This window comes from Rhinatrema bivittatum, chromosome 2, assembly GCF_901001135.1.
Source record: "Rhinatrema bivittatum chromosome 2, aRhiBiv1.1, whole genome shotgun sequence".
NCBI classification, from domain to species: Eukaryota; Metazoa; Chordata; class Amphibia; order Gymnophiona; family Rhinatrematidae; genus Rhinatrema; species Rhinatrema bivittatum.
Window position 1 is genome coordinate 526436247 of NC_042616.1, and position 21531 is coordinate 526457777.

The following is a 21531-nucleotide window of genomic DNA, read 5'->3' on the forward strand; positions in this document are numbered from 1 at the left end:
TTCATGTTGCCAAGTGGCAGTGCACAAGGCTCATTATCTAACACTTAATCCCGCGGTTTTAAATCGTGCAGCACCGGGTACTAGTGAGCATAAAATGTAGTTTGCCTTGGGCATAACCCTTTCGTGATTGACCAGACGTCAAGACGGCATTAGTAACATCAAATGCTCACGTTATGGAGTTGGTTCTAGCTTTTATTTATTTATTTTTTTCTCGTTTAAATAGACTTGTGACAGAAAAAGGCCTCGTAAGCTACAGTTAACTTGTTCCTACATTACAAAAAAATTTGAAGTGGCAGCCCTTGACAGTGTCTTCGATCATAGGAGTTGCTGTTGCTTTGCAAATGTGTGTAGCGTCGCACTTTTGTGAGGTGCTGATGTCAGATGTGTGATCTGAGTTAAAAAAAAAAAAAAAAGTGTTAAGGCCAACTAGATAATTTTTTTAGGAAACTTTCCATCCCCCTCACCCCCCCCCCCCCCAGAAAAAAACCCCAAAGGTTCTAGTGATGCTTCTTATTTATTTTCATGCTGGTTTAGTTTCTTAACTTGGGCCTTCTGTTGTTGCAGAGAGTGTGAGAGATGTTATTGGCCGGAAAATTAAAATTGCAGTGAGGAAGAAAGTGAAGTTAGAAGTAAAGGGAGACAAAGTGGAAAATAAAGTGTTGGTAAGTCAAGATAATTTGCCATCAAAATGTTAAATGTACTGTGATTTTAATTGCAACATATGTTGTACCATGCCTTGTGCACTTCTCTGGGAAGATGTGCCATAAATAAATTAGTACGCTAAATGTGTGTTTAATTAAAATGGCTTCTTAGGTATTTTGCAGGGTGTTCCCCCTCCCCCACCCAACTTGTTGTTTTAGGTTTTTCTGAATGCAACAAACGCACCTATAGTCATTGCTGTGTGTATCTGTCAGGTGTGTGCACCATGCATTTATCCAGTTGCACTGGTGTAGCCCTGCACACTTCGGAGCTTGTTTTCATTCACATTTGTCTGATATGATGACCTGAAAATTAGTACTTGTGCTTATTTTGAAGACCTTTGTTTGCACTGACTGGGGCTCCATTTACCTTACAGGAATGCACTTCAGGACAGTGAATTTAATGGTAATTTTGTTTAACACATGGGGTGGGGAGGAGAGTATTTGTGGTTAGGTGGGTTTGAATATTAAAATTAGCTAAACTTTCAAATATGTGAGACTATTTTTAATTCTTTTTAAGACAAATGATTATCAGTAAAGGGGGAGGAGAAAAGCTTCATTTTATGGAGCTTCTCTGCAGTTAAAAAGGATGGAAATTTGATCAGGTTCACTCACTGCAGAATTCTTGGGTTGTGTGTGCATGTTGTGTAATGTGAAGGTTAGAAATGCATGCTGGAATTTTTTTTTTTTTTTAACCTGCAGCCAGGGCTTAATTTGTGGAGGGGACTGGCCTGTAACTGGTTTCCACCACTTCTTTTGCAATGTAAGAGGTAGAGCAGCAGGAGTGTCTTACTCAGCCTCCCCTTCAGGCAACTGACAGGGAAGAAGGTGGGAATGGAGCAACCACTCTGCTTTCTAATCTAGACCTTTCCCTCCAGTTCCCCCCTCTCCTCCTCTTCTACAGGAAACAAGTTGAGAAGGGGCAATACTGACATAGATGCTGCAGAGCAAAAAAAAACAGACACAAAAAGGGGTTGAATTAGCACAACTTATGTCCAGTAGTACCTGTCGTCAAGGCTTCACTTCTGGCCTTGATGAGCACTGCAGTTCACAGGTTGTACATTGGTGCCATCCGCTTTTTATGTCTGTTTCCCAGGGCTTAATTTCTGGCAGAGCAATCCAGAACGGCATTCTGCCACCTTCTTTCCAGGACACAAGGAGAGAGAGAGTGGAGCTGGCTGAATAAATCAGTTCTGGCTCCCCCTAGAAATGGAGCTGCGTTTGGTGCAAATCAGTTCCAGCTCCCTGCAGAGTTGGTGGTGGTGGTGGTGGCAGCGGCGGCAGGTTGGTTTCCGGACCTCCAGAGAAAGCAAAGCAGTGTTGGAGCTGTCTGCTGCAAGACAAGAGCAGCCACGTGGCCCTGACCTTAGTGCGGTTTCCTGGCATAACTGAAAGGCCATGAGAGGAGGTGAATGCCTGTGAGCCCAACTGCTGCTACTGGATGTGTTCACGTGCAGGTGTATGAGAGTGTGTGAGTATGAGTGAGTTTTTGTGTAGCAGAGGTTTCATGTCCTGTTCCCTTCCCCTCACATGGGTCACACCCAGCCCCTTCCCCCATTTCACTTCCTTTTTGCCTACAAATTAAGCCCTGCCTGGAGCTATGAAAAGCCAAGACTGAGGGCATTCTTTGTGTCTGCTTTGACACCAATTGTGTTAGTGCTTGCAGATGAAGAACTTCTGTCTTTAATATTGGTAGGTGTGAAGTAAACGAAGCCAAACTTCATTTGTCAAGGGAAGAGTCCAAAATCCCGAGCCTTAACTGCCTTTGACCTTTTAATGGCTAGCACATCATGATGAGCGAACATGCAATATTAATCTTTCTTGGTTAGCTGGTAAAATATGCAGCAGTCCTCTTTTGAGTTACAATTTTCTGACGGGCAGGGGATTTTTTTTTTTTTTTTTAATCTGCACAGGGAACTTGATCTTTTATCAGCCTGCACCAGCATGTAGGAAAAATCACGCTTGCTGGAATCCGTTTCAGCAAGTCCCACTCGCTGGTCCTGGTTCTTACGCGGTGTGAAGAGACGATGGCAGCGTGAGTGACTCTGCTGGTATTGTGGCACTCTTCGCTTGTCTCGTGTAAGCGGCAAACTTGTCAATTCAAAGATGGTTTCCATGCTAAAAAAATGGATGTTTTTGGATGTTCTTGTTGCCCTTCTCTATGGATTACAGAGTAACAAAAGTGATAGAGGATGGAAAATCTCCCTTTTATGGAGAAAGGCTAAAAAGACTGAGGCTCTTTAGCTTGGAAAAGAGAGGACTGGGAGGGGAAATGATTGAAATTTTATAAACTCGTGAGTGGAGGGGAACGGTTAATTACACTTCCAAACAACACTAGTAGCAACCAGTAGATTTAATACAAATCAAGAAGTATTTTTTCACTCGGCGCACAATCGCGCTATGGAATCTGTGGCTGGTGGGCGAGGTCAAGACAACGAACAGTGGGGGTTAAAAAGAGGATTGGACGTCTTGGAGGAAATGTCCATAAGCAGTTATTAGCCAGGTAGACCTGGGAAAGCCAGCGCCTATCCCTGGGAGTGAGATACAAGAAACAGATGAACCGAGTGGGGGGGGGGGGGGGGGGTGCTTGTGACCCGGTCTGGCTGCTGAGAGGTAGGATGCTGGGCTCCATGGATCTTGCTCGGAGCCAGCATGGCACTATTTATGCTCTTATGTTCATAACCACAGAGCAAAGTAGTGTAAGCCTGCTTTTTTTTGCTTCCGTTAATTTGAATAGAATCTTAAAAGTAGCAGTTCCACACAGGCAGACAACAGCGTCTGATGTTCTGTGGTACAGTTGGGTGTGTTTGTGTTTATATTTTTTGGCTAAAGGGCAGAGGGAAATAACATTTTAAAAATACTAATTGACTTGACTTTCCCTCACTACTCCTCCTTCTCTGCCGGCTGCCCTGCCCTATGATTCATCAGTGGGGGTGAGCTCTGTGAGGCAATGATTTAGTAACGACCAAGGAGAAGACAGACGAGAGAGGGAAGAATTATTGGATGTTGCTGTTTTCTCCCTAGGTCTAGAATAGCATGGCGTGGTCATCATGGTTTCGTTAGCTATTTTATTACAGTTAATGTTTTGCGATCTTTGAATTGCCTTTTTTTTTTTCTCCTTTTTGTGGATGGAGACCAGTGGAAAGGAGAAGTGAAAGGACTGACCCAGCAGTTTCCTCCTGTTTCTTTTGGGATTCCAGCTTAATTGGACCCAGCCTCTTCTGGGGTCGTGGTGCCGTGAGCGTTTATTTGCAGCTACCCCCTGAAGATTTTTGCATCCCTTTATTTAATGCCTCTTCTTATTTAACCCGGCTATTAATGATGGTCCGGAGGCTGCCAGCGGGAACCGGATGCCTGTGCCCCTTGAACCAGGCCATTAGGTGTCAAGTGTTGTGCGGTGGCTGGGACTCCCTCTCTCCGGTGGGAGTTGGGGAAGGGAGTGCTGTTCAGACTCTCTACCGCGTACCCAGTCTTCATTTGCCCAGAGAGCAGCAAGCCTGGCTCAGGAATCAAACCCAGTTCTCCTGCATAGCAGTGTGCAGGACTGCAGGTTTGATAGTATTCTTCCATTTTTTTTTTATTCGGAGGCACAAAACGAGAGAACTTCTGAGGAGCCCTGCATTCAAGAGACATTTTCCTGTTGACCCAGGATTGTGATGAGTGAGCCGCTCCTGAATGGAAAGGGCTGTGGGAGAGCTAAATGGTGAAGTGCATTAAAACCTGCGTGCGACGTGCTTCCCAGCGCCGTGGCCTTCTGTCGGCCTGTTCCAGCGGGTATTTGCAGCTGGAACACCTGCTTGATGAGTTTTGAGCCCTGTAGGCTATCCAGGGCATCCAACCCGAGCTTTAGGAGCACTCGTACCTCCGAGGCACGCATTGCTGTCATGTCGCAGCCAGCGGGGGAGGGGGAAGTTGGTGTTGCCTTGCTGATGCTGCTCTTTTCCTTTTGAAAACTGTTTGTTATTATTTCACAAGTTTGGATAGCACAGGCTCGTAACGCAGAGCACTTCCGGCTGTCGGCCCACAGTGTGCAATTCCTTGCTAATCAGCAGGAGCAGAAAAACAAGATTGGGAGAGGGAGTGTGTGTATGTGGCCAGTGCAGCTCCTGATGGTGGAAACTCTTCCCAAAAAGTAGCACTGACTGAATGCATGTCAGCTTATCCAGTACATTTTCTCGTGTGCTCTTTGTTTTTTCACTTTTCCTACGAAAACTGCCCAGTCTAGTCTCCATTTTATGTATTTTGATACACGAAAGAAAACCTATCGCTACTAATGCTCATAGGAGACTTGTGCATGTAGTTTTGCCTCCCCAAAGGATATCTCTTTCTCACTGAATTGTAGGTTTCCTACCCTGCAATGTCTTCTCTTGCTTTTCAGTTGAAAGCGAGGGTTGTTTTTCTGTAAAATTGTGGTGGCGATAGGTAGAGAGTCCACTAATGAAGGTCATGTTTAGGGGATTGATACGTTATTTGCTAGACTAACGTACAGTACTGAGTTCGCAAACCATCCTATGAGGTTCACATTTTAACAGTTTATGCTCCAAAACTTGATTAGATCCTGATCTAAACCCCAATAAGAGGGGGAGAGAGAGAGAACTCCACCAAATAAATAACTCGGACCAAAAGGATGTGTGTTAGTTATTCAGCATTAAGGCCCATATACAGGAGTATAGGGGGCGAGTGCGAGCAACTCTTATTTTAAAACTGCAAAAATATGCACATATATGTGTGTGCCCAGTAACAGAACGTGCAAAAAAAAAAAAGGGGCAGATTTGGGATGGGGGGGGGGCCAACATTTACGCACATAAATTCAGATATTAAACGCCTCGAACACAGCATGCGTCAGGCTGTTACCTGCGTATGTTTATTTCTGCTCTTTTTCAGGTGTAAGTCGGAATAAAACTTGTTGCCAAAAAACAAGTGAGTGAGGGGTGTGGGTAAACTTGGGGGATTGCAGGCTTGAAGAACCAGCAGGGTCTTGTTGACAGAGAGATGGGGCAAACTGGTAACTTCCTTCACATGTGCATGTTTTAAAATGTGCTCACTTGTGTTTGTAAAAGCTGACAGGTCCTAAAGAAAGGCACGGGAATAACGTTTTTGCTCATGTAGCTGCTTAATTAGGAGCACACAATCATGCACTAGGTGTATTTTAAATTCTATGCACTCACAATTTAATATCCCAGCATATGTGGGCGCATGCATGCTTGCCTTAAAGTTACCGTCTTCGTATCCTTGTGTGAAAGTGCATGAGCCCTTCATTCAGTAACTGGTGACATCTCCTTGAGCATCAATAACTTCTTTAACTTGAAGGTTTCCTGAAACTGTTGAGCAGTCTCTTACGTCTTCCCTTGAAGCGTTTTGAGCACTTCTTCCATACAGAAACTCTCCTCAATTCTTACATTTGAGGGCTTCCTTGCATGAACAGTTCAATTCAGATCTTGCCACACTATTTCAATAGGGTTTAGGCTGGCCCCTTGACATGGCCAAGGCAAAGCACAAAATCTCTTCTTAATCAGCCATTCTGTAGTTGACTTATTTGGATGTTTGGGTTTGTTGCCTTGGTGCATGATCCACTTTTGGCTCAACTTCAACTTGTGGATGGATTGTCTCCTGTAGAATTTTCCGATAGAAAGCAGAAATCGTGCCAACGATCCAAGTCCTTGATGCAGCCATGCAGCCCGCATCATGATAACTTCATCCCAACTCAAGTTAGAAAATGTTGATAATTTCAAAACAAAGTGGGAAGTGTTCATGCCGGTGACCAAGAATGTGTTGGGAACTGTGTTGTCTAAGTTAAGTGTCTACCACTGGTTTAGACCCTTGTCCTTTTTTGTTAGTTAGCAATAAAAGTTGAGATGTTTGAAAGATATTTATTGCAGATTCTTAAGTTCGCATTACTGTCAGGTGAAGTTCCCGCAAAGTTGAAAAGAGCAATAAGGAGACCTGTAATGAAAGATCTTTGTTTAATCTTGCGTGCTGATAAACTATCGTCGTATTTCCAGCTTATGCTCATTAGCAAAGGTCTTAGAATAATGTGTTTTGCAGCTTAACATATTTTTAGATGATCATTGTATAGTAGACGAAGGACTTAATTAGTATCATTGTTAGATGATGTACAATGCAGTCTCAGTAGGAAAAGGAGTGGAATTCTAGTGCAACTAAATGTGAAATCAGCTTTTGACACTATTTCATATTCAAGGTTACTTAAAAAGCTGTCAGAAATTTGGTATGGGGATGTCATAAAATGTTTTGCTTTTCTTTCAAGAAGATCACATCATGCTTGGTATTTCAAGAAGTGGGGAGTGCCACAAGGCTACACATTATATGCGGAACTTTTAAATATTTTTATCCAACCTTTGGGTGTGGTTTTTTCTTAAGTCACTAAATAGGCTTTATGCTGATGTACAATTTTATTTACCATGTGATAAAATTTCCTGTGGATTCTTTTAATCATTATTTTAAGTGTGTTAAACATTTGTTTAAAGAGAATAACATGGTACTTAATTGTGCCAAGACTACAATAATATGATTGGGTTGCTGCCATGACTTGTGCCTCTTTTACCAGTTAGGATAGTGGTGATTTATGTTATCAGAGGCATGGGATTTGGGCTTTGTGTTAGATTCTAAGTTGCTTCTCCAGGCCCAAATCCAGAAGGTAGCCAAAACAGCATTTTTTAAAATTACTCTTGCTGGAGCCTCTGAGGTATATTCTTCCTGTTTTAGACTTTTGATTAGTGCTTCAAGCCATTGTTTTATCATATCTGGATCACTGTAATGCCTTGTATGGAGGTTGAAGTATTTACTACATGTATTACAGCTGACTCAAAATGCAGCAGTTAGAATAAACATGAAATTGTTGAATTTTTACCCTTTTTATACTGGTTTCAGTTTAAGGAAGGCTATCATGGAAAGAAGTTTCTATGGGCTCCGATGTCTCCTCCTGGATCACTCTGTCTTCCAATGCACCCCAAGGCTTAGCGCTATTGACTGATCTCTTCAACATCTATTTAATCCCTCTCTGCCATTGGTTGCTAGCCTTGGGGTACACTACAAGTTGTTTGCAGACGACATACAATTTTTCTTTCCCTTGAAGGCATCCACTGAAAAATTCATTTCACTGTGTGTCTCTCTTATCTGTGACTGGTTAAAGCATAATAAACTGGCCCTGAACGTCAGTAAAACTGAGGTGATTATCCTTTCATGTTTCCCTACTACAAACATTCCGGGGAAAATAGTTTTCAAAGGTCAAGAAATTGCTATCTCCGTGTCATAATAGATCCATTTTTATCTCTGCATGTGCACATAAGAGCCCTTACCCAATCTTCATTTTTCAGATTTAATCTACTTTGGCACTTGAAACCTCTACTAGACTTTCCAGGCTTTCGCACTGTGCTTCAATCTCTCTTCTTCTTTTCTGAACTAGACTACTACATTTCTCTCTTCACTGGTCTTCCTGCATATGTCATCCGTCCACTACAAATAATACAAAACTCTGCAGCCTGCCTTTTGACCAATACACCTTTACATAACCGTATCGCCCCTGTTCTTCAGTCCCTTCGCTGGCTTCCTGTAGCCTACCGTATTCAATACAAATTAGCAGTCGCTATCCATACTTTATGAAATGCAGTCTCCTCCCCATGGCCTTTATGCCATGCTGAAACTAGACGCTCCGCCCCGCTCCCTGAGATCTTCGAACCAGGGTCTACTGCATGTTCCCTCCTTGAAATCGGTTCATCTTAACGAGACCACCCGAGAACCAGGCTTCTCAATGGCTGGACCCCTGCTTTGGAACTCTCTCTACAGAGATAAGAACAATAGCAAGTGAGGCGTCTTTCAGGAAGGCTCTAAAGACTTATTTGTTCCAGAAGGCATATTATCCAGATGACTGATTTCCCTTATGACATCTCCTGCCGCCTGCTGAGATCCGTGTCTGTCTTTTGTCCTATTGTATTTTGTTTAAATATTTTATTGGATTCCGTCCTGAACTATGGGCGAAGTGGGTAAGAAGTCTTTTAAATAAATAAACTTGTAATTCTCATTATTATACATGGGGTTCACAAACTTTTCTCCTCACTGTATGTATGTGTTTAATGAGTATTTTTATGTTACTTGATTTTGGCGTGCTTGTTTACTCTCTCTCTTTTCCAGTGCCTGGTAGCTTTTGTACTATTAGGAAGAGCACACCCACTATGTCTAGCACATTTTGTAACTTGTTTGACATATTTTAAGACCAGCCTTACTTACACTGCTAGAAAGTTTTTCTAACCACTCCCTCCCAAAACAATTAACTATTCAGTGCTGGCCCCAGCAAGGTAAAAATCCACTAATTCTCTTCCCGCTCTTTTCATTGAGAAACAAAAGTGCAGGGGGATGCAGCTCCATCATTCAGTGCAGAGTTGCCCCTTCTAGGTATTCACTTTCTTACTTGTAATCCCCTTGTTCATCAGATGTAGTGCTTGAGGGTAGAAAGGAGGTGCAGTTATGTTACCAGAGGTTGAGCAGTTTAGAGGTTAGATTTTACTTTCCTGCAGAAATTTATGTTTACTTAAAAGGTAAACAGGCTTTCTGGTTTCCATAAACCATTGTAAAACAGCAGAAACTGTGATATTCATTCACAAAGCATTCTCTTAGCCCTCAGGGGCCCAAGGACTACTTGTACCGTAGCACTAACTGATGTAAACTACTAGCATCAAGAGACTGAAAGGCTGTCGATGCATTCAGAGAGTATGGTAGCCTCCAGCATGACAGCAAACCAAAAAAGTACCTTTCCATCAAAGAGCTTTTAGCATCAATGCAAGAACTGCAGATTAAATGCAGGATCTCCAACTTGACCCAAACTGTAGGCAATGAAATCCGCTTCCTTCAGAAATACAAATTTGCAGCATATTCTCTGTGGATCCAGTCAGGATCCTCTTCAAGGACAAGCAGGTCACTTCTGAATCTTGCCAGTTTGGAGAGAAGTTGACTAGAGGAGGAGGGGGACAGAGAGGATTCAGTGATCAGCAGTGCTGCCGCTAAGGACACCAGATTGTAAGTGTTCTCCAAACAAAAACCAAGTACTTGCGTAACAAATTCTATTCCAAATTTTTTAGATATTAGGAAAAGGGTATACAGAGTTCTAGTACATTTTGAGCTTGAGTCTCTGAAGAAGTATGTGCATGCAAAGTGTGTTAGTTTTGTGTATCCTGTTCATAATTAAAAATATTCTGTAAGCAAGTGCTTGGTTTTTGTTTCACATGGCTTTCATGTATCAACATATCTTAGTGAATGTAGTTCAATAGTAGCAACAACCCGAAATTATAAATTTGAGGTTGCTAAACACTTAGATAATTAATAAGTCAAGATTCCAATTATCTTACAAAAATGGTAACCATGTCTATTTTCTTAATACAGCTGTGTACCCTCTGTGCATTTCAGATGTCCACATAACCTGCAGTAATACTCATTTTGTGTATCATTTTTAAAGTGATAAGCTTTTCTTTTTTTATAAAGATTTCAAATTATAAATGCCACACATTACCATAAATACTTGAGTGGCCATGTTGCTGAGAGTACCCAGAAATGAACTTGCATTTATTGGCTCTGATTGGTCAGGGTTGGGTATGATGTCATAAATGACGTTGCATACATAGTAAACTGGTCCAATCCCATTCCTTGGCAGGTACCATGTGACCCTTCTGATCATTCAAGGAAATTGCTGAGAAACTGCTGAAAGAATAAAGAAAACAAAACAATGATTACAGTTAAATTGGTGATCGCCCTAGGTTGGGTTTTACTGTGTGTCCCCTTGTTAGTATTGAGTAATAAATACTAGTGTTAAGATTTTTTTTTTTTTGTTGAATGTTGCAATTTTAATGGAATGTTAATGCAGCTCCAAATTAATTGGGGTGAAGAGTTAATTTTTGCCTGGTTAGTTTGGTTAATATTGTTTTCCTAACTTCAGGATCACAATAGAATGAATTCACTAGTCTGCTTTTGTGAAAAAAATCCCACTGAGAAATTTGTGCAGTTGTAGGTGCCAGGAGCTTGCCTGGAAATCTTGTTGCTGATGATACTAAGGTTGCTGTCCTGCTTGATATATCTGTTTTAGGGCGCTCTGGTTTAACAACTTGGCTGGTTAAGCAGCATCTGAAATAATAAGGACTTTTTTTTTGGTATTGTCGTTCCTGCCGCGTTTTCTGTGGCTGAATGCCATTTCCAGTGAAAGCATGTCATGCACTTTCTGTAGCTCTCCTGTGAAGTGCACGTCATGGAACACCAGGTTTTGGAAAATTTGCAGATTGAGATCATTTCAGTAAGAAAGATGTTATAAACAGAAATAATTCAAAATTGGATATCACATTTCTGATGGCATTTATGCAGGTAAATTGCAGTATTACATTACATCAAATACAAAAATAACTGCAAGCAACAGTTTATTTTAAGCTGGGCACGTTGATGATATCATGTGCTCTGGTTGTGATGCGATTTAGTAAGTGTAAAGCTGTAATCGGTTTTTCTCGTCAGTCATGCAGGAGAAGTTCTTTTCGACTTTTTTGGCATCTGTACTGACCTTGGTATAGAGTGATCACGGAAAGGTAGGTGGCTGTAAAAGATCTCGAGGTTATCGTCCTGTGTCCACGCAGGATCCCTGGTACTTAAACCATCAAAGACTGCACTTAAAAACCACCAGAGACCAATTCTATCAACCCCCTAGCAACTTATTCCAGTGCTTAACTTCCCTTGGAGTTAGAACATTCTACGTCTTCCCTGCTGTAACTGAAGCCCATTCTTACTTGTCTTTTAGTTAGTGCATTTGATGAACTGGTCACCATCTTCTTGATAGCTCTTTCCTTTTTCTGTGACTTTTGTTTTGTGATTTGCTTAATTGCATGCATGTAGATCTTTGCTTCCCATGTATTTTAAACAGAAAAGATGCTGAACTGTAAGACTGAGGTGCACTTTCCATCTCAATGTCTATTGGACATGTTTTATCACTGGACTTGCTAATTTTATGTCCCACAGGTGCATTGTGGCAGCTTTGTTCATCCCAGCAACAGGCTGACACGGGTGGTGGCGGCGGCTGCTGCTGCTGGGTTTCCTTGCACCTGTGTTGCAGGCTGTGCTTCCATGCATTTCACTCCCATGCGCACACAGCTAGTGGTAAAAACTCCCAAGTATGCATTACCCCTACTCCTGTGCGAACTCCTCACAATATTTCGCATTTTCTGTGAAAATTATTACAATAGTCACTTTTTCGGTAATAATATTTAACTATGATGGAGAGAGAGAAATTTCCTCTGGCAGGAGCAGTTTACTTCAGGCCTTTTGTGGTCATAGCTTAAGGACTCTGTGCTGCTTCCCAGGCCCCTCAGCACCACGGGACCTCCAGTGTAAGTAAAAATAACCTCTTAGACTGGTTAGATTAATAATATTACAAAGTATAGAGAGGACAGTAACAAGGACAGTTTACAGGTTCTGGTGCTCATGCATCTCATTTCTCTCAGTTTACATTTTTGGCCTGCTGGCACTATATTTTGCTGTTGTAGCTGTTTCTGTTCATTTCAGCATTATGCATATCTTTTTCTGGTCTTTTGTTGCTTAGTTTTGGTACATTTACATTTCTGATATCTTTGTACTTTGCTTGGTATAGGAGGAAATGCATTTCTGTTTCTATTTCTGTAATGCACTGCAAACAGAGTCTGACTTCATGGGAATCCAGTTCAGGTGACTGTCTGCACATTTCATTTATTCTGTATTATGTCCGGTGTGTCTGTTCTGTGCCTGAGACATGGTATTCTGCTAGCATGTAGGTTCTATAGCAGTTCAGCTCGTTCTGTGTTTGCAATCTGCACCTCCCACAGGTGGTATATTGGTGTTCTGAGGTCCATTTCTATATTTGAAGTGCCATCTTTTCATAGGTAGGACTTTATAAATTATTTCTGTTCAGGAAATTAGTGCTGCTATGGTATGACAGATCTGCTACATAGATCTGAGTGTGCTTTTTGCAAAGCATCAGTTTTCAAAAGCCATTTACATGCATAAAGTGCACTTATGCAGGTAAATCCTATGGACAATTCAATGGCAGATATTGTAGCAATTTTCAAAAGCCCACTTACTCAAGTAAAGTGCATTTACATATGTAAAACCCAATTTTAAGAGAGGATATGCTTTTTAAAATTGGGCTCTAAGTGCCCGACAGTGGAGGAAGTTTGTGTGGCTGTTACTGAGGTGACTCCAGAACTTGAATGTCCTTTTGTATGATGTGTAGAAAGGGGAAGTGTCCTAGTTCTGCTTGCAGGAGTATCTGCAGAACTGGACTATAGGGTTTCAGTTTGGCTTTTGTCTCATATGGTTTTGACTTAATGGTAGACCCAAGACATCATTATCCTAACTTCCCTCCTCCAGGCTTTTCTCTCTCTCTCCCTCTCTCTCTCCCTCTCCCTCCCTCCTAACCTTCCCCCTACTGTCTAGCCTTTATTTTCCTGGGTGCACACTAGAAGAGCTGCAGCTTTTGTACATATGGCTGCATTTTGCAGACTTACCTGAGCCATCTCTTGTACAAGCAGCAGCCTCTTCTGTGCTCACTGTCTTGAAGAGCTGGCTCCTTAGATTGCTTCATTCACGCGGGCTGGCACTTCTGCCTGCTTCCGTGCTCTGGGAGTGGTTCAGCTTAATTTCTGTGGGCCAAATGGTGAATTCAGGGTGAGAAGGGAATTCCTCTGCTAATTCTGTATTGCACAGTGGCACGAGTTTCCCATAGGAGAAGGTCTGGGACTGTGAAGTCCATTCCAAAACATTCATCTTTCTTTCCTGTAACTACTTCAGAGTTGATTTTCAGGTATATTTCGAATCGTTGTCTTGCTGAAATATCCAACCTCCTTTTCAGCTTCAGTTGTTGTTCTCTGACTGTGTGGGACATTTAGCTTCTAGGATATGCTGATATTTAGGTGAATCCATTCTGCCTTCTATCTGTACAGTATATCTGGTGCCACTGACTGCCACACAACCCCAAAGCATAATAGACCCAAATGGTGCTTAATGGCTGGCATGGTGTTCTTTTTCCCAAGTGTATGTTGTGTGGTTGTGACCAAGCAGTTCAATTTTAGTTTCATCATTCTACAGCACTTTGTTCCAAAAAGATTCAGGCCCATTGGTTTTGTTTTGCAAACTTTAGATGATGACTTTGTGATGAGGTTTTAGATAACTTCTGATAACTTTCCCATACAGATCATTATTGTGTAAGTAATGTGCTGTGGACAACTACTCCAGTGCCTGCATAACTTTTTCAGTAGGTAGTTTGCCGTGATCTGTGGGTTATGCTTTTCCGATGTGACTAGTTTTTGGGCAGTTCTGTGAGATTTTTCTAGTTCTTCCACATCTCGCCTTGACTTCAACAATTCCATGTAACTTCATTTTAAACAGTGTTTCTGTCTGTTGAAATTGCTAGCTGAAAGTATTTAGACTGCTTTTTATAGCCCTTCTCTGCTTTTAGAGTGAATTATTTTTCAAATGCCTCAGACTGCTTCTTTGAAGAGCCCATGGTGGTTGTAAGCAGACAGAAAAGAGAGATGGAATCCACTCATTGGCATTAGTAGAATATAACTTTTTAAATAAAATAAGAATATTTGCTAAACCATGGAATTGTCGTATAAACGTTTTTGCACATGCCATTTTTACTTTATTATTTTCAATTGGTTAAAATCCGCCAATTTTGCATTAAACATTGCAGAAAGATGTTGCATTTAATTTTGTTAAATGCAAGAGGCACACAGTCCACTCCATGCAATAGGACAAACAAAATAATATCAAGCTGGATCAAATCAATTATGGTATTAGAGTGTTGTAGTGTTAGATAAAAACATGTCTCATATGGCACAAAACACTATTACAACCATTTACCATTAATTCTTCCTTCAATCTTTATTTGTTTGAAAATGCACTTACAATTCTTCCATTCCTTTTTTAAATGTTTAACATGGAAAAAGTTTGCAGCATACTTAATGTGCAGCAATGTCTCAAACTTGAAATGCTTGAGCTTAATCTTGAAGCTGCTTTGATACAAGCATTCGTGAATTTCTGCAGCTAGATCTGACATCGATATTTCTGCAAATTGTCTGCTTCACGGGTCTACATGAAGTGCAACCTATTCAGGTGGTTATCAGCTGATCCATCGCTTCCAAACTCTACCAAAATAAGATCGTCTTCATCTCAAAACTTCCAAATTTGGGATCAAATTCTTCATTTAGGGAAGGAAAGGGATGGAAAGCCACCCAATCAAAAACCTCTTTCTTAAGGGGCCCAATCATTTATTTGCTCAAGAAAATCATGTCCCCAATTCAAGGATTATGACAAGCTCTTTAATACTATATTAACCAATCAAAGCTAGTATTCAGACCCTTTAAACTTGATTAGCAGGATATCTAGCCAATCAAACACCTTTTTGTTTATTGGCTAATGAGGGCTCAACAAATAAGTTAAATGCATAACAGTTGGCAAAACACAAATTATCTATATCAGTGGTCCCCAACCCTGTCCTGGGGGCCCACCAGCCAGTCGGGTTTTCAGGATATCCACAATGAATATGCATGAGAATTTGCATGTTATGGAGGCAGTGCATGCAAATTTTCTCTCATGCATATTCATTGTGGATATCCTGAAAACCCGACTGGCTGGTGGGCCCCCAGGACAGGGTTGGGGACCATTGATCTGTATCATTGCAAAGAATCTTATGAACAGCCATGCATAGCCAAGGGAGAATAAACTTGAATGATGTAAATATAAAAAAGGCTGCCCATTTGATTTCCTTATTGAATCCAAATGGTGTCACTGCACATAAATCAGAAATCCATTTATTTTCTGTATAAAAACAAATAATTGTTCCCTCCGCTAGCATTCACTGGTGGTTTAAATAGAACCAAAAAACCCCAGATCTTCAAACACACGTGATGCAGTTACACATTGTGCGACTAAAGGGGCTTCCATCTTCACCTGAATACTGCAAAATCTTTCCCGTGTGGAATTTTTAAAAGGACATTGAAGGATTTTAGATGCATTTTCAATAAAGAAAAAAGAGAGAAGGAAGAAATAATGATAAATGGTTATAATAGTGCTTTGTGCCATATGGGACATGATTGTCTGACAACATTACAGCACGCTATGATACCATGATTGATATGATCCATCTTGATGATGATTAGTTTGTCTTGTGTTAACCTCTTACATGGCACAAAGTTAATGTCAGCGTCTGCTCATGTAGAGATGTATTGGAAACATGCAATATGATCAGGAGTGCCTAAATGTTTGTGTACAACTGTATACTGAGAAGTTTACGGTGTTTTGTAACAGGCCTTACAATGCTGGAGGCTCACTGGATGCTTCTTATCTTAGTCAAGAGAGAATAAAACAAACTGAAATATATTGTCTTTACTGAAGGATTATTGTAGTTGTAATATAAAAGTGGAACTTATGGAGCCGTAATTTAGACACTGATAAGATTCTCTCCATCTAGCGATTTATTTATTTATTTTTTCTTGGTTTTTTTTTTTCCTGGTGAAAATTTGGTAGTAGCAATGGTGAAACGGGAGTGTCAGCATAAATCTCAGGCTTACCCTTTTGTTGTAAGCTCTGCTGGAGATCCAATGGATAGACACGTTGTTGTCCAGGGGAGTCATTATATCTGTTGAGTGGTGCTGTGCAGGAGTGGGGTGGCTTCTGACCTCGAGGCATCATTGAGCTCCAGCACCCAAACTCTCCATTGTTGCTGATGCAAGTGCTGTTCCTATGATCGAGGTATTGATAATGCAGTGCCTGGAGGAAGTGGAGACTGTACGGAGAGACCTAACAGTTGATCCATCACCGGCATTTCAATTTATGCTGACTGAAGAGGTTGGACTTCTGCAGGGCTCAATGAGTATTTCTAATGTAGCCAGATCAATTTGGACTTTTCTTTTGTCGTTTGAGTCCCATTGCCAGCAGTAGTTTTGCCCCTGTTGGTGGAGGACCAGCAATGTGGGATTCTTTAGTTGCTAAGAAAGACATCATCCTAGAAGTCATTAGGACTGAGGGCATTTTAATGGTCTCTGTTTTCCAGTTATGTTCTTTTTCTAAAGATGTTGCCACCGAATTGGGAGATCAAGAAAGGTAGCTTGGAGAATTGAGAAGCAATTTCTCCAGACAGGCACACAATTATCTTTATAGGAGGCTCCCTGGCTCATGTCCTTTTCTTTGCATTCTGAATTGGAGGTTTTGGAGAATGCAATTAGGGTAAAGAACTTGTTTGTTCAATTTTCCCTAAAACTAGGCTCCTATCCCCTCAAACTTCTTAAGAAGTATTTGAGGGAGGTATTTAAGATCTCTAGTAAGGCTATGATTGATGTGTTCAAGATAGATTACATTTGGTGAAGAGTGCGGACTGAAAAAGTAGAAAGGGGGGGTGTTGGATACTGTCATCACTACGGACAGTTTGGATGTCTCGGCATATCTGTAATCAGATGAAATATCTATCGGGCTGACCCTGCTTGTCTCCTTCAATTCAGAGATGGATATAAACTTGATTCTTTGGCTTTATTTCAAATACAAAGATGTTCTTTACCTTTGTGGTCAAAAAGTGAGGATTTTCCAAGATGTGGCACTTGCCACCCAGCTCATGAGGGAAACCGTTCTTGAGCAAAGACTCAGATTTTAGGGTTGGAAGCTATATTTTTTTTTCTTAAGTTCCCTTTCATGCGCCTAGTTGGTTTACAAGGGAATAAATATGCATGTTTTGATCCTGCTAAACTGGAAGATATAATTTTCCTATGACGGGAGTTGGTTGTGGGGTTAAAGGGTTCTACTATTGTACACTATGGCTTGATAAAATGCACTATTTTTGAATGTTAACATTGTTTGTTTCTTTCTAATTTTTGTCTTATTGCTTATTCTGCTTCCAATAATGGGGACTGAGTTACAATCAGATCATAACGTTTTGCCATTTTGTAGAATTCTTTGTTAAACTTTCCAATGATATGATTGTGTTACTTTTGTAAATCTAAGCAATTGCAAATAAAAATCAAGTGGAACTTATTTGAAGATCTTTAAGTTAATATATGATAGCATACTTATGGCTGTCAGGGCTGCTTCTCCCATGTAAAGGGCCCTGAGCAGACCTCTGTGGATGGGGGCTCTATTTTTTTTTTTTTTTTTTTTACTTTATTTTCCATCTCGACCACCATGCTCCCTCATCTCCCAGACTGTAGCAACTCTCCTCCTTCCCAGTCTCCAGTTAATCTGATGCTGCCAGCCTGCTGCTGCAGCTTTCTTCCTGTGCCTCAGCTGATGATGGGAGGGGAGCTGTATGCTGCTGCTGCTGCTGGCCTGTACAGGTCAACACACACGCGCATCCCGGGGTTTGCAGGCTGGTGTAAGCACATCTCTATCTTCTGGCCTGTGTGCATGCTCTCCGATAAATCTCTGTATGCAGTTCTATCTTGTGCATCTTCGCTGCAGGTATCCTGGCTGACCGGGGAACCAATGTCCGAGGTGAAACTTCAGCTTTGCACCCTGCTCCAGTTCAACTTTCAGACCCATACAGCCGCCCCCCCCCCCCCTTTCAGGATTTTGATAATTAAACACAACACGCATTATGACCCCAACCACCAATCCTCCCAGAAAAATCCTGCAAGAACACATTAGGTGTGTGCATTTGTTTTTAAACAAAAAGAAAAATGAGACAAACCACTTGTATTTTGTTTGGTTTAAAATTGAAAAGAAATCTCCCCCCCTGAAATTTGTTTACATTGACTTTTGTTTTGAGAAAGTCAGTGGGAAAAAAACTTAAGACCTGAAATTAGCCTGCTCCCCCCAGGCCATGCTTAATCCTTCCTAGAAATGTGTAGGAGCGATCTCTGCTGACTCCTCGGGTTGCCTATGGTGCCGACCCTTAGGGGGCGCCAAAGAGCAGCCATGTGGTGCCGTGAGCAGAGCCGCTCACAGCAAAGAGGAGAAGAGGTTAGTCGGACTGCGAGCAGTATACGGTGGGTGGTGTGAATGAGGAGGGAGGGAGTCAGGCCTGGGGGGGAGGGAAGGGATTGAGCGCAAGGCAGAAGTCACCTAGGGCACCTGCTACCCTTGCATTCTGTTTCGGCTGGCTCCATTTCCAAACCAGGAGCCTGGTCTATATCGGAAATCTGTGGGAGGGGATGGACGGGTGTAAGGGTGATGGTTTCTTTTTGAGTTTTTTTTTTTTTTTTAATTGAATGTCTATTTTTGTTTCAGCAAACAACACACACCAAAATAAACGTTAAGTGAACCGAAACCCCCCCCAAAAAAATCCTCATCCCAGAAACAAAATTATCTTTCTTTGTACATCTCTACCCATAATTGAACATTGTGCCTTTAATTTTGTTTTGTATATGAATGTGTGCATAATATAAATGTTTTAGAAATCATGTCACAGTGTCTGAAGGTGCCATCCCTGATTTTTGGGGATAGACTGCAAAAAAAAAAAAAAAAAAAAAAAAATTGCTGGGTGGCTTTTCACTGTACAAAACAAAAATTCACATTTCTAGACACTTTCTGAAGTAACACACAACCCTGCAAAAATGTCACTCGGACCTTTTATAACAAACCTGCTATGCCAAAAGAGTACGAACTCCCAGAACCCAAACGACAGCAACCCTACCAGTGAGCAACACTGGAAATATTCCACTGGGCCTTGAAAGCCCAATATACCTCCATTCAATAAACAAGCTGGTCTGCTGCAGATCCCTCGGCGAACCGTATGTGCTAGCAGAATACCTCACCTCAGTCACATAGGCAGAACTCAGACCTTTACCAAATACAGAAGATTAGAAATATATGCAGACAGAAACTGAATTGTTTGCTCTGTTCATTCCAGCATCACCTGAAGACAGAGGGTGAAAGAGAGGAGGAGGGGCTGGGTTAAGAAGTAGACTGTTCTTGGCTCTGCAGTGTCTACTCCAAGCTTACCTTCCCTATCTATTCCTGAAAGACAGGACAGGAAGGGCTGGATTAGGGAACAGCCAGGCTTTTTCTGTGCTGTGCTTTAAGCTCCAAGACTCCAGGCTCGTCCCACTTCTCCTGCTCCTTGCCTGCTTTCTGGGAGAGGAGCTGCTGGAGCAGGAAGCAGAGAGCTGTTCTCTGCTACCCCATGGCCAGATGTAAGACAGAGCGTGGTAAAATCAGTGCATAGTTATTTTAACCTGCATATTAATTTTTTTTTTTATTCCTGATGCAATAAGTGAATGCTATGCTAATGCATTGGGAGTTAAAATGTGCACAAACCAGAATTAAAAGTTGCACTCAGCCTTTTGTATAGGCCTAGTGCATATTGTAACTCTGGTGGGGGGTAAAAAGGAATCTTTTAGACTAATAATTTATGCATACACAAGACACATTTGTGTGCATAACATGATTTGTATCCACACAAATGCTTTTGGCATGTTTTCTGCTCATATAACCCCGACTAAAGGTCCTAACGCTGGAACTCCACCTTTTGCCCATAGACTAAACGTTGGCCTTAGAAACTTTACCTCCCCCCTCTGACAGAGAGTTAAGTTTCCGGCAGTAAGAAAACACAAGGTAAGCCGGCGCAATAGCCATTGCCATTATTAACATGAAATTGGCAGGGGAGGGTGCTAACCTGCTCACACAATGTTTTTTTCTCACAGTTTTCATGCCCGCAACTGCTTGTTGCATTGGCAGTAAAGTTTGCACACAAACAGGCTCACAACTGAGGTGAAACTTGTGTGCCGAGCCAAGCGCATATAACATCGGCCCCTGAGATGGGGCCCTCTGGTGATCGTTGGCTTTGTTTAGCATTCTGTGCCGAGCAGCAGCTCCCAGGCTTTGCTTAGGCTTTGGGTTAAACCAGGGCTGTTCCGATACTGTGGATCTTGCCTTCAAGTGCTGGACGGCAGCGTGAGATAACGGGGCAGTTTAATGGAAGTCTATTTAAAGAAACGGAAAAAGACCACAAGTCCCATCTTGTCTGCCTGTTTCACTTCCTGCTGTACCAGCACAGCCCAGGATAGATTAATTGTCACTTCACTGGGGCCAGCCGACTGCTTCATTTAATTTCCAAGGATTGCCTCCAGTTTTGGGGCCACCCAGGCCTGTTGTGCTGAACAAGGAAGTAGAGTTTCTCAGACTCAGCTATGTTCACAAACTTTTTGTCCAAGAATCAGGTTAACTTTTGCATATTTTGATGGCTCTCAGAACTATACCTGTTTTGAGGGCGGTGAGTTTTGGAAGCCCTGCCCTAAGGCACATACACTATTACATATGTGAGTGAGGAAAACAGTGGTGGGGTAGTGGCCTCGGCAATGATTTTAACTTGTAGTATTATTGCTGCTCTCTCCACTACTTCTGGTAGAGCAAGGGTTATGTCATATAAACTTCCTATGCACCCTAACATTTCATGGTTACATTTGAATGCCTTGTCGCCCTGTTTATTTTTTTTTTATTTATCTTTAACAGCCTTTGTAGGTCAGCAGGTATGATCATACCTAAATCTTGCCTCCCTTGTCACGTATTGCAACCAAAATGTTACATTCCTCTGTTTTGGTTTTTAAATCATCATTCCAAGTTCTTGGTCAGTCCTCTAGTTCTTTTATTAGCTCCAATCTCCATTTTTTCTACTCCCTCTAGAATGTGAACTCTGTTACAGGTCTTAGTATCCTGTGGAAAAAAGGTGTGCTGCCTTTCTAGTTGCTCTGCAAAGCCTAGGGGGAAAACAAAATCCATTTGAGGAATATTTAGGGCACTTCATCCCTTTTTAATAGGGAAATGAAATAATGTCACCCACTTTATTGGGCTGAAAGAGAAATGTACAGTCTTATTCGTTTATTTATTT

General features: G+C 41.6%; 1 protein-coding gene across 2 annotated transcripts in view; it reads left to right on the forward strand.

Annotated features, from left to right (window-relative positions):
• CARMIL1 (capping protein regulator and myosin 1 linker 1) overlaps positions 1-21531 on the forward strand; it is a 511281-nt gene that overhangs the window by 939 nt on the left and 488811 nt on the right. For both annotated transcript variants that reach the window (XM_029590792.1, XM_029590793.1), the window contains exon 2: positions 565-662. In XM_029590792.1, coding sequence (XP_029446652.1) covers positions 565-662 — 98 coding nt within the window. The remainder of the gene's footprint in view (positions 1-564; positions 663-21531) is intronic.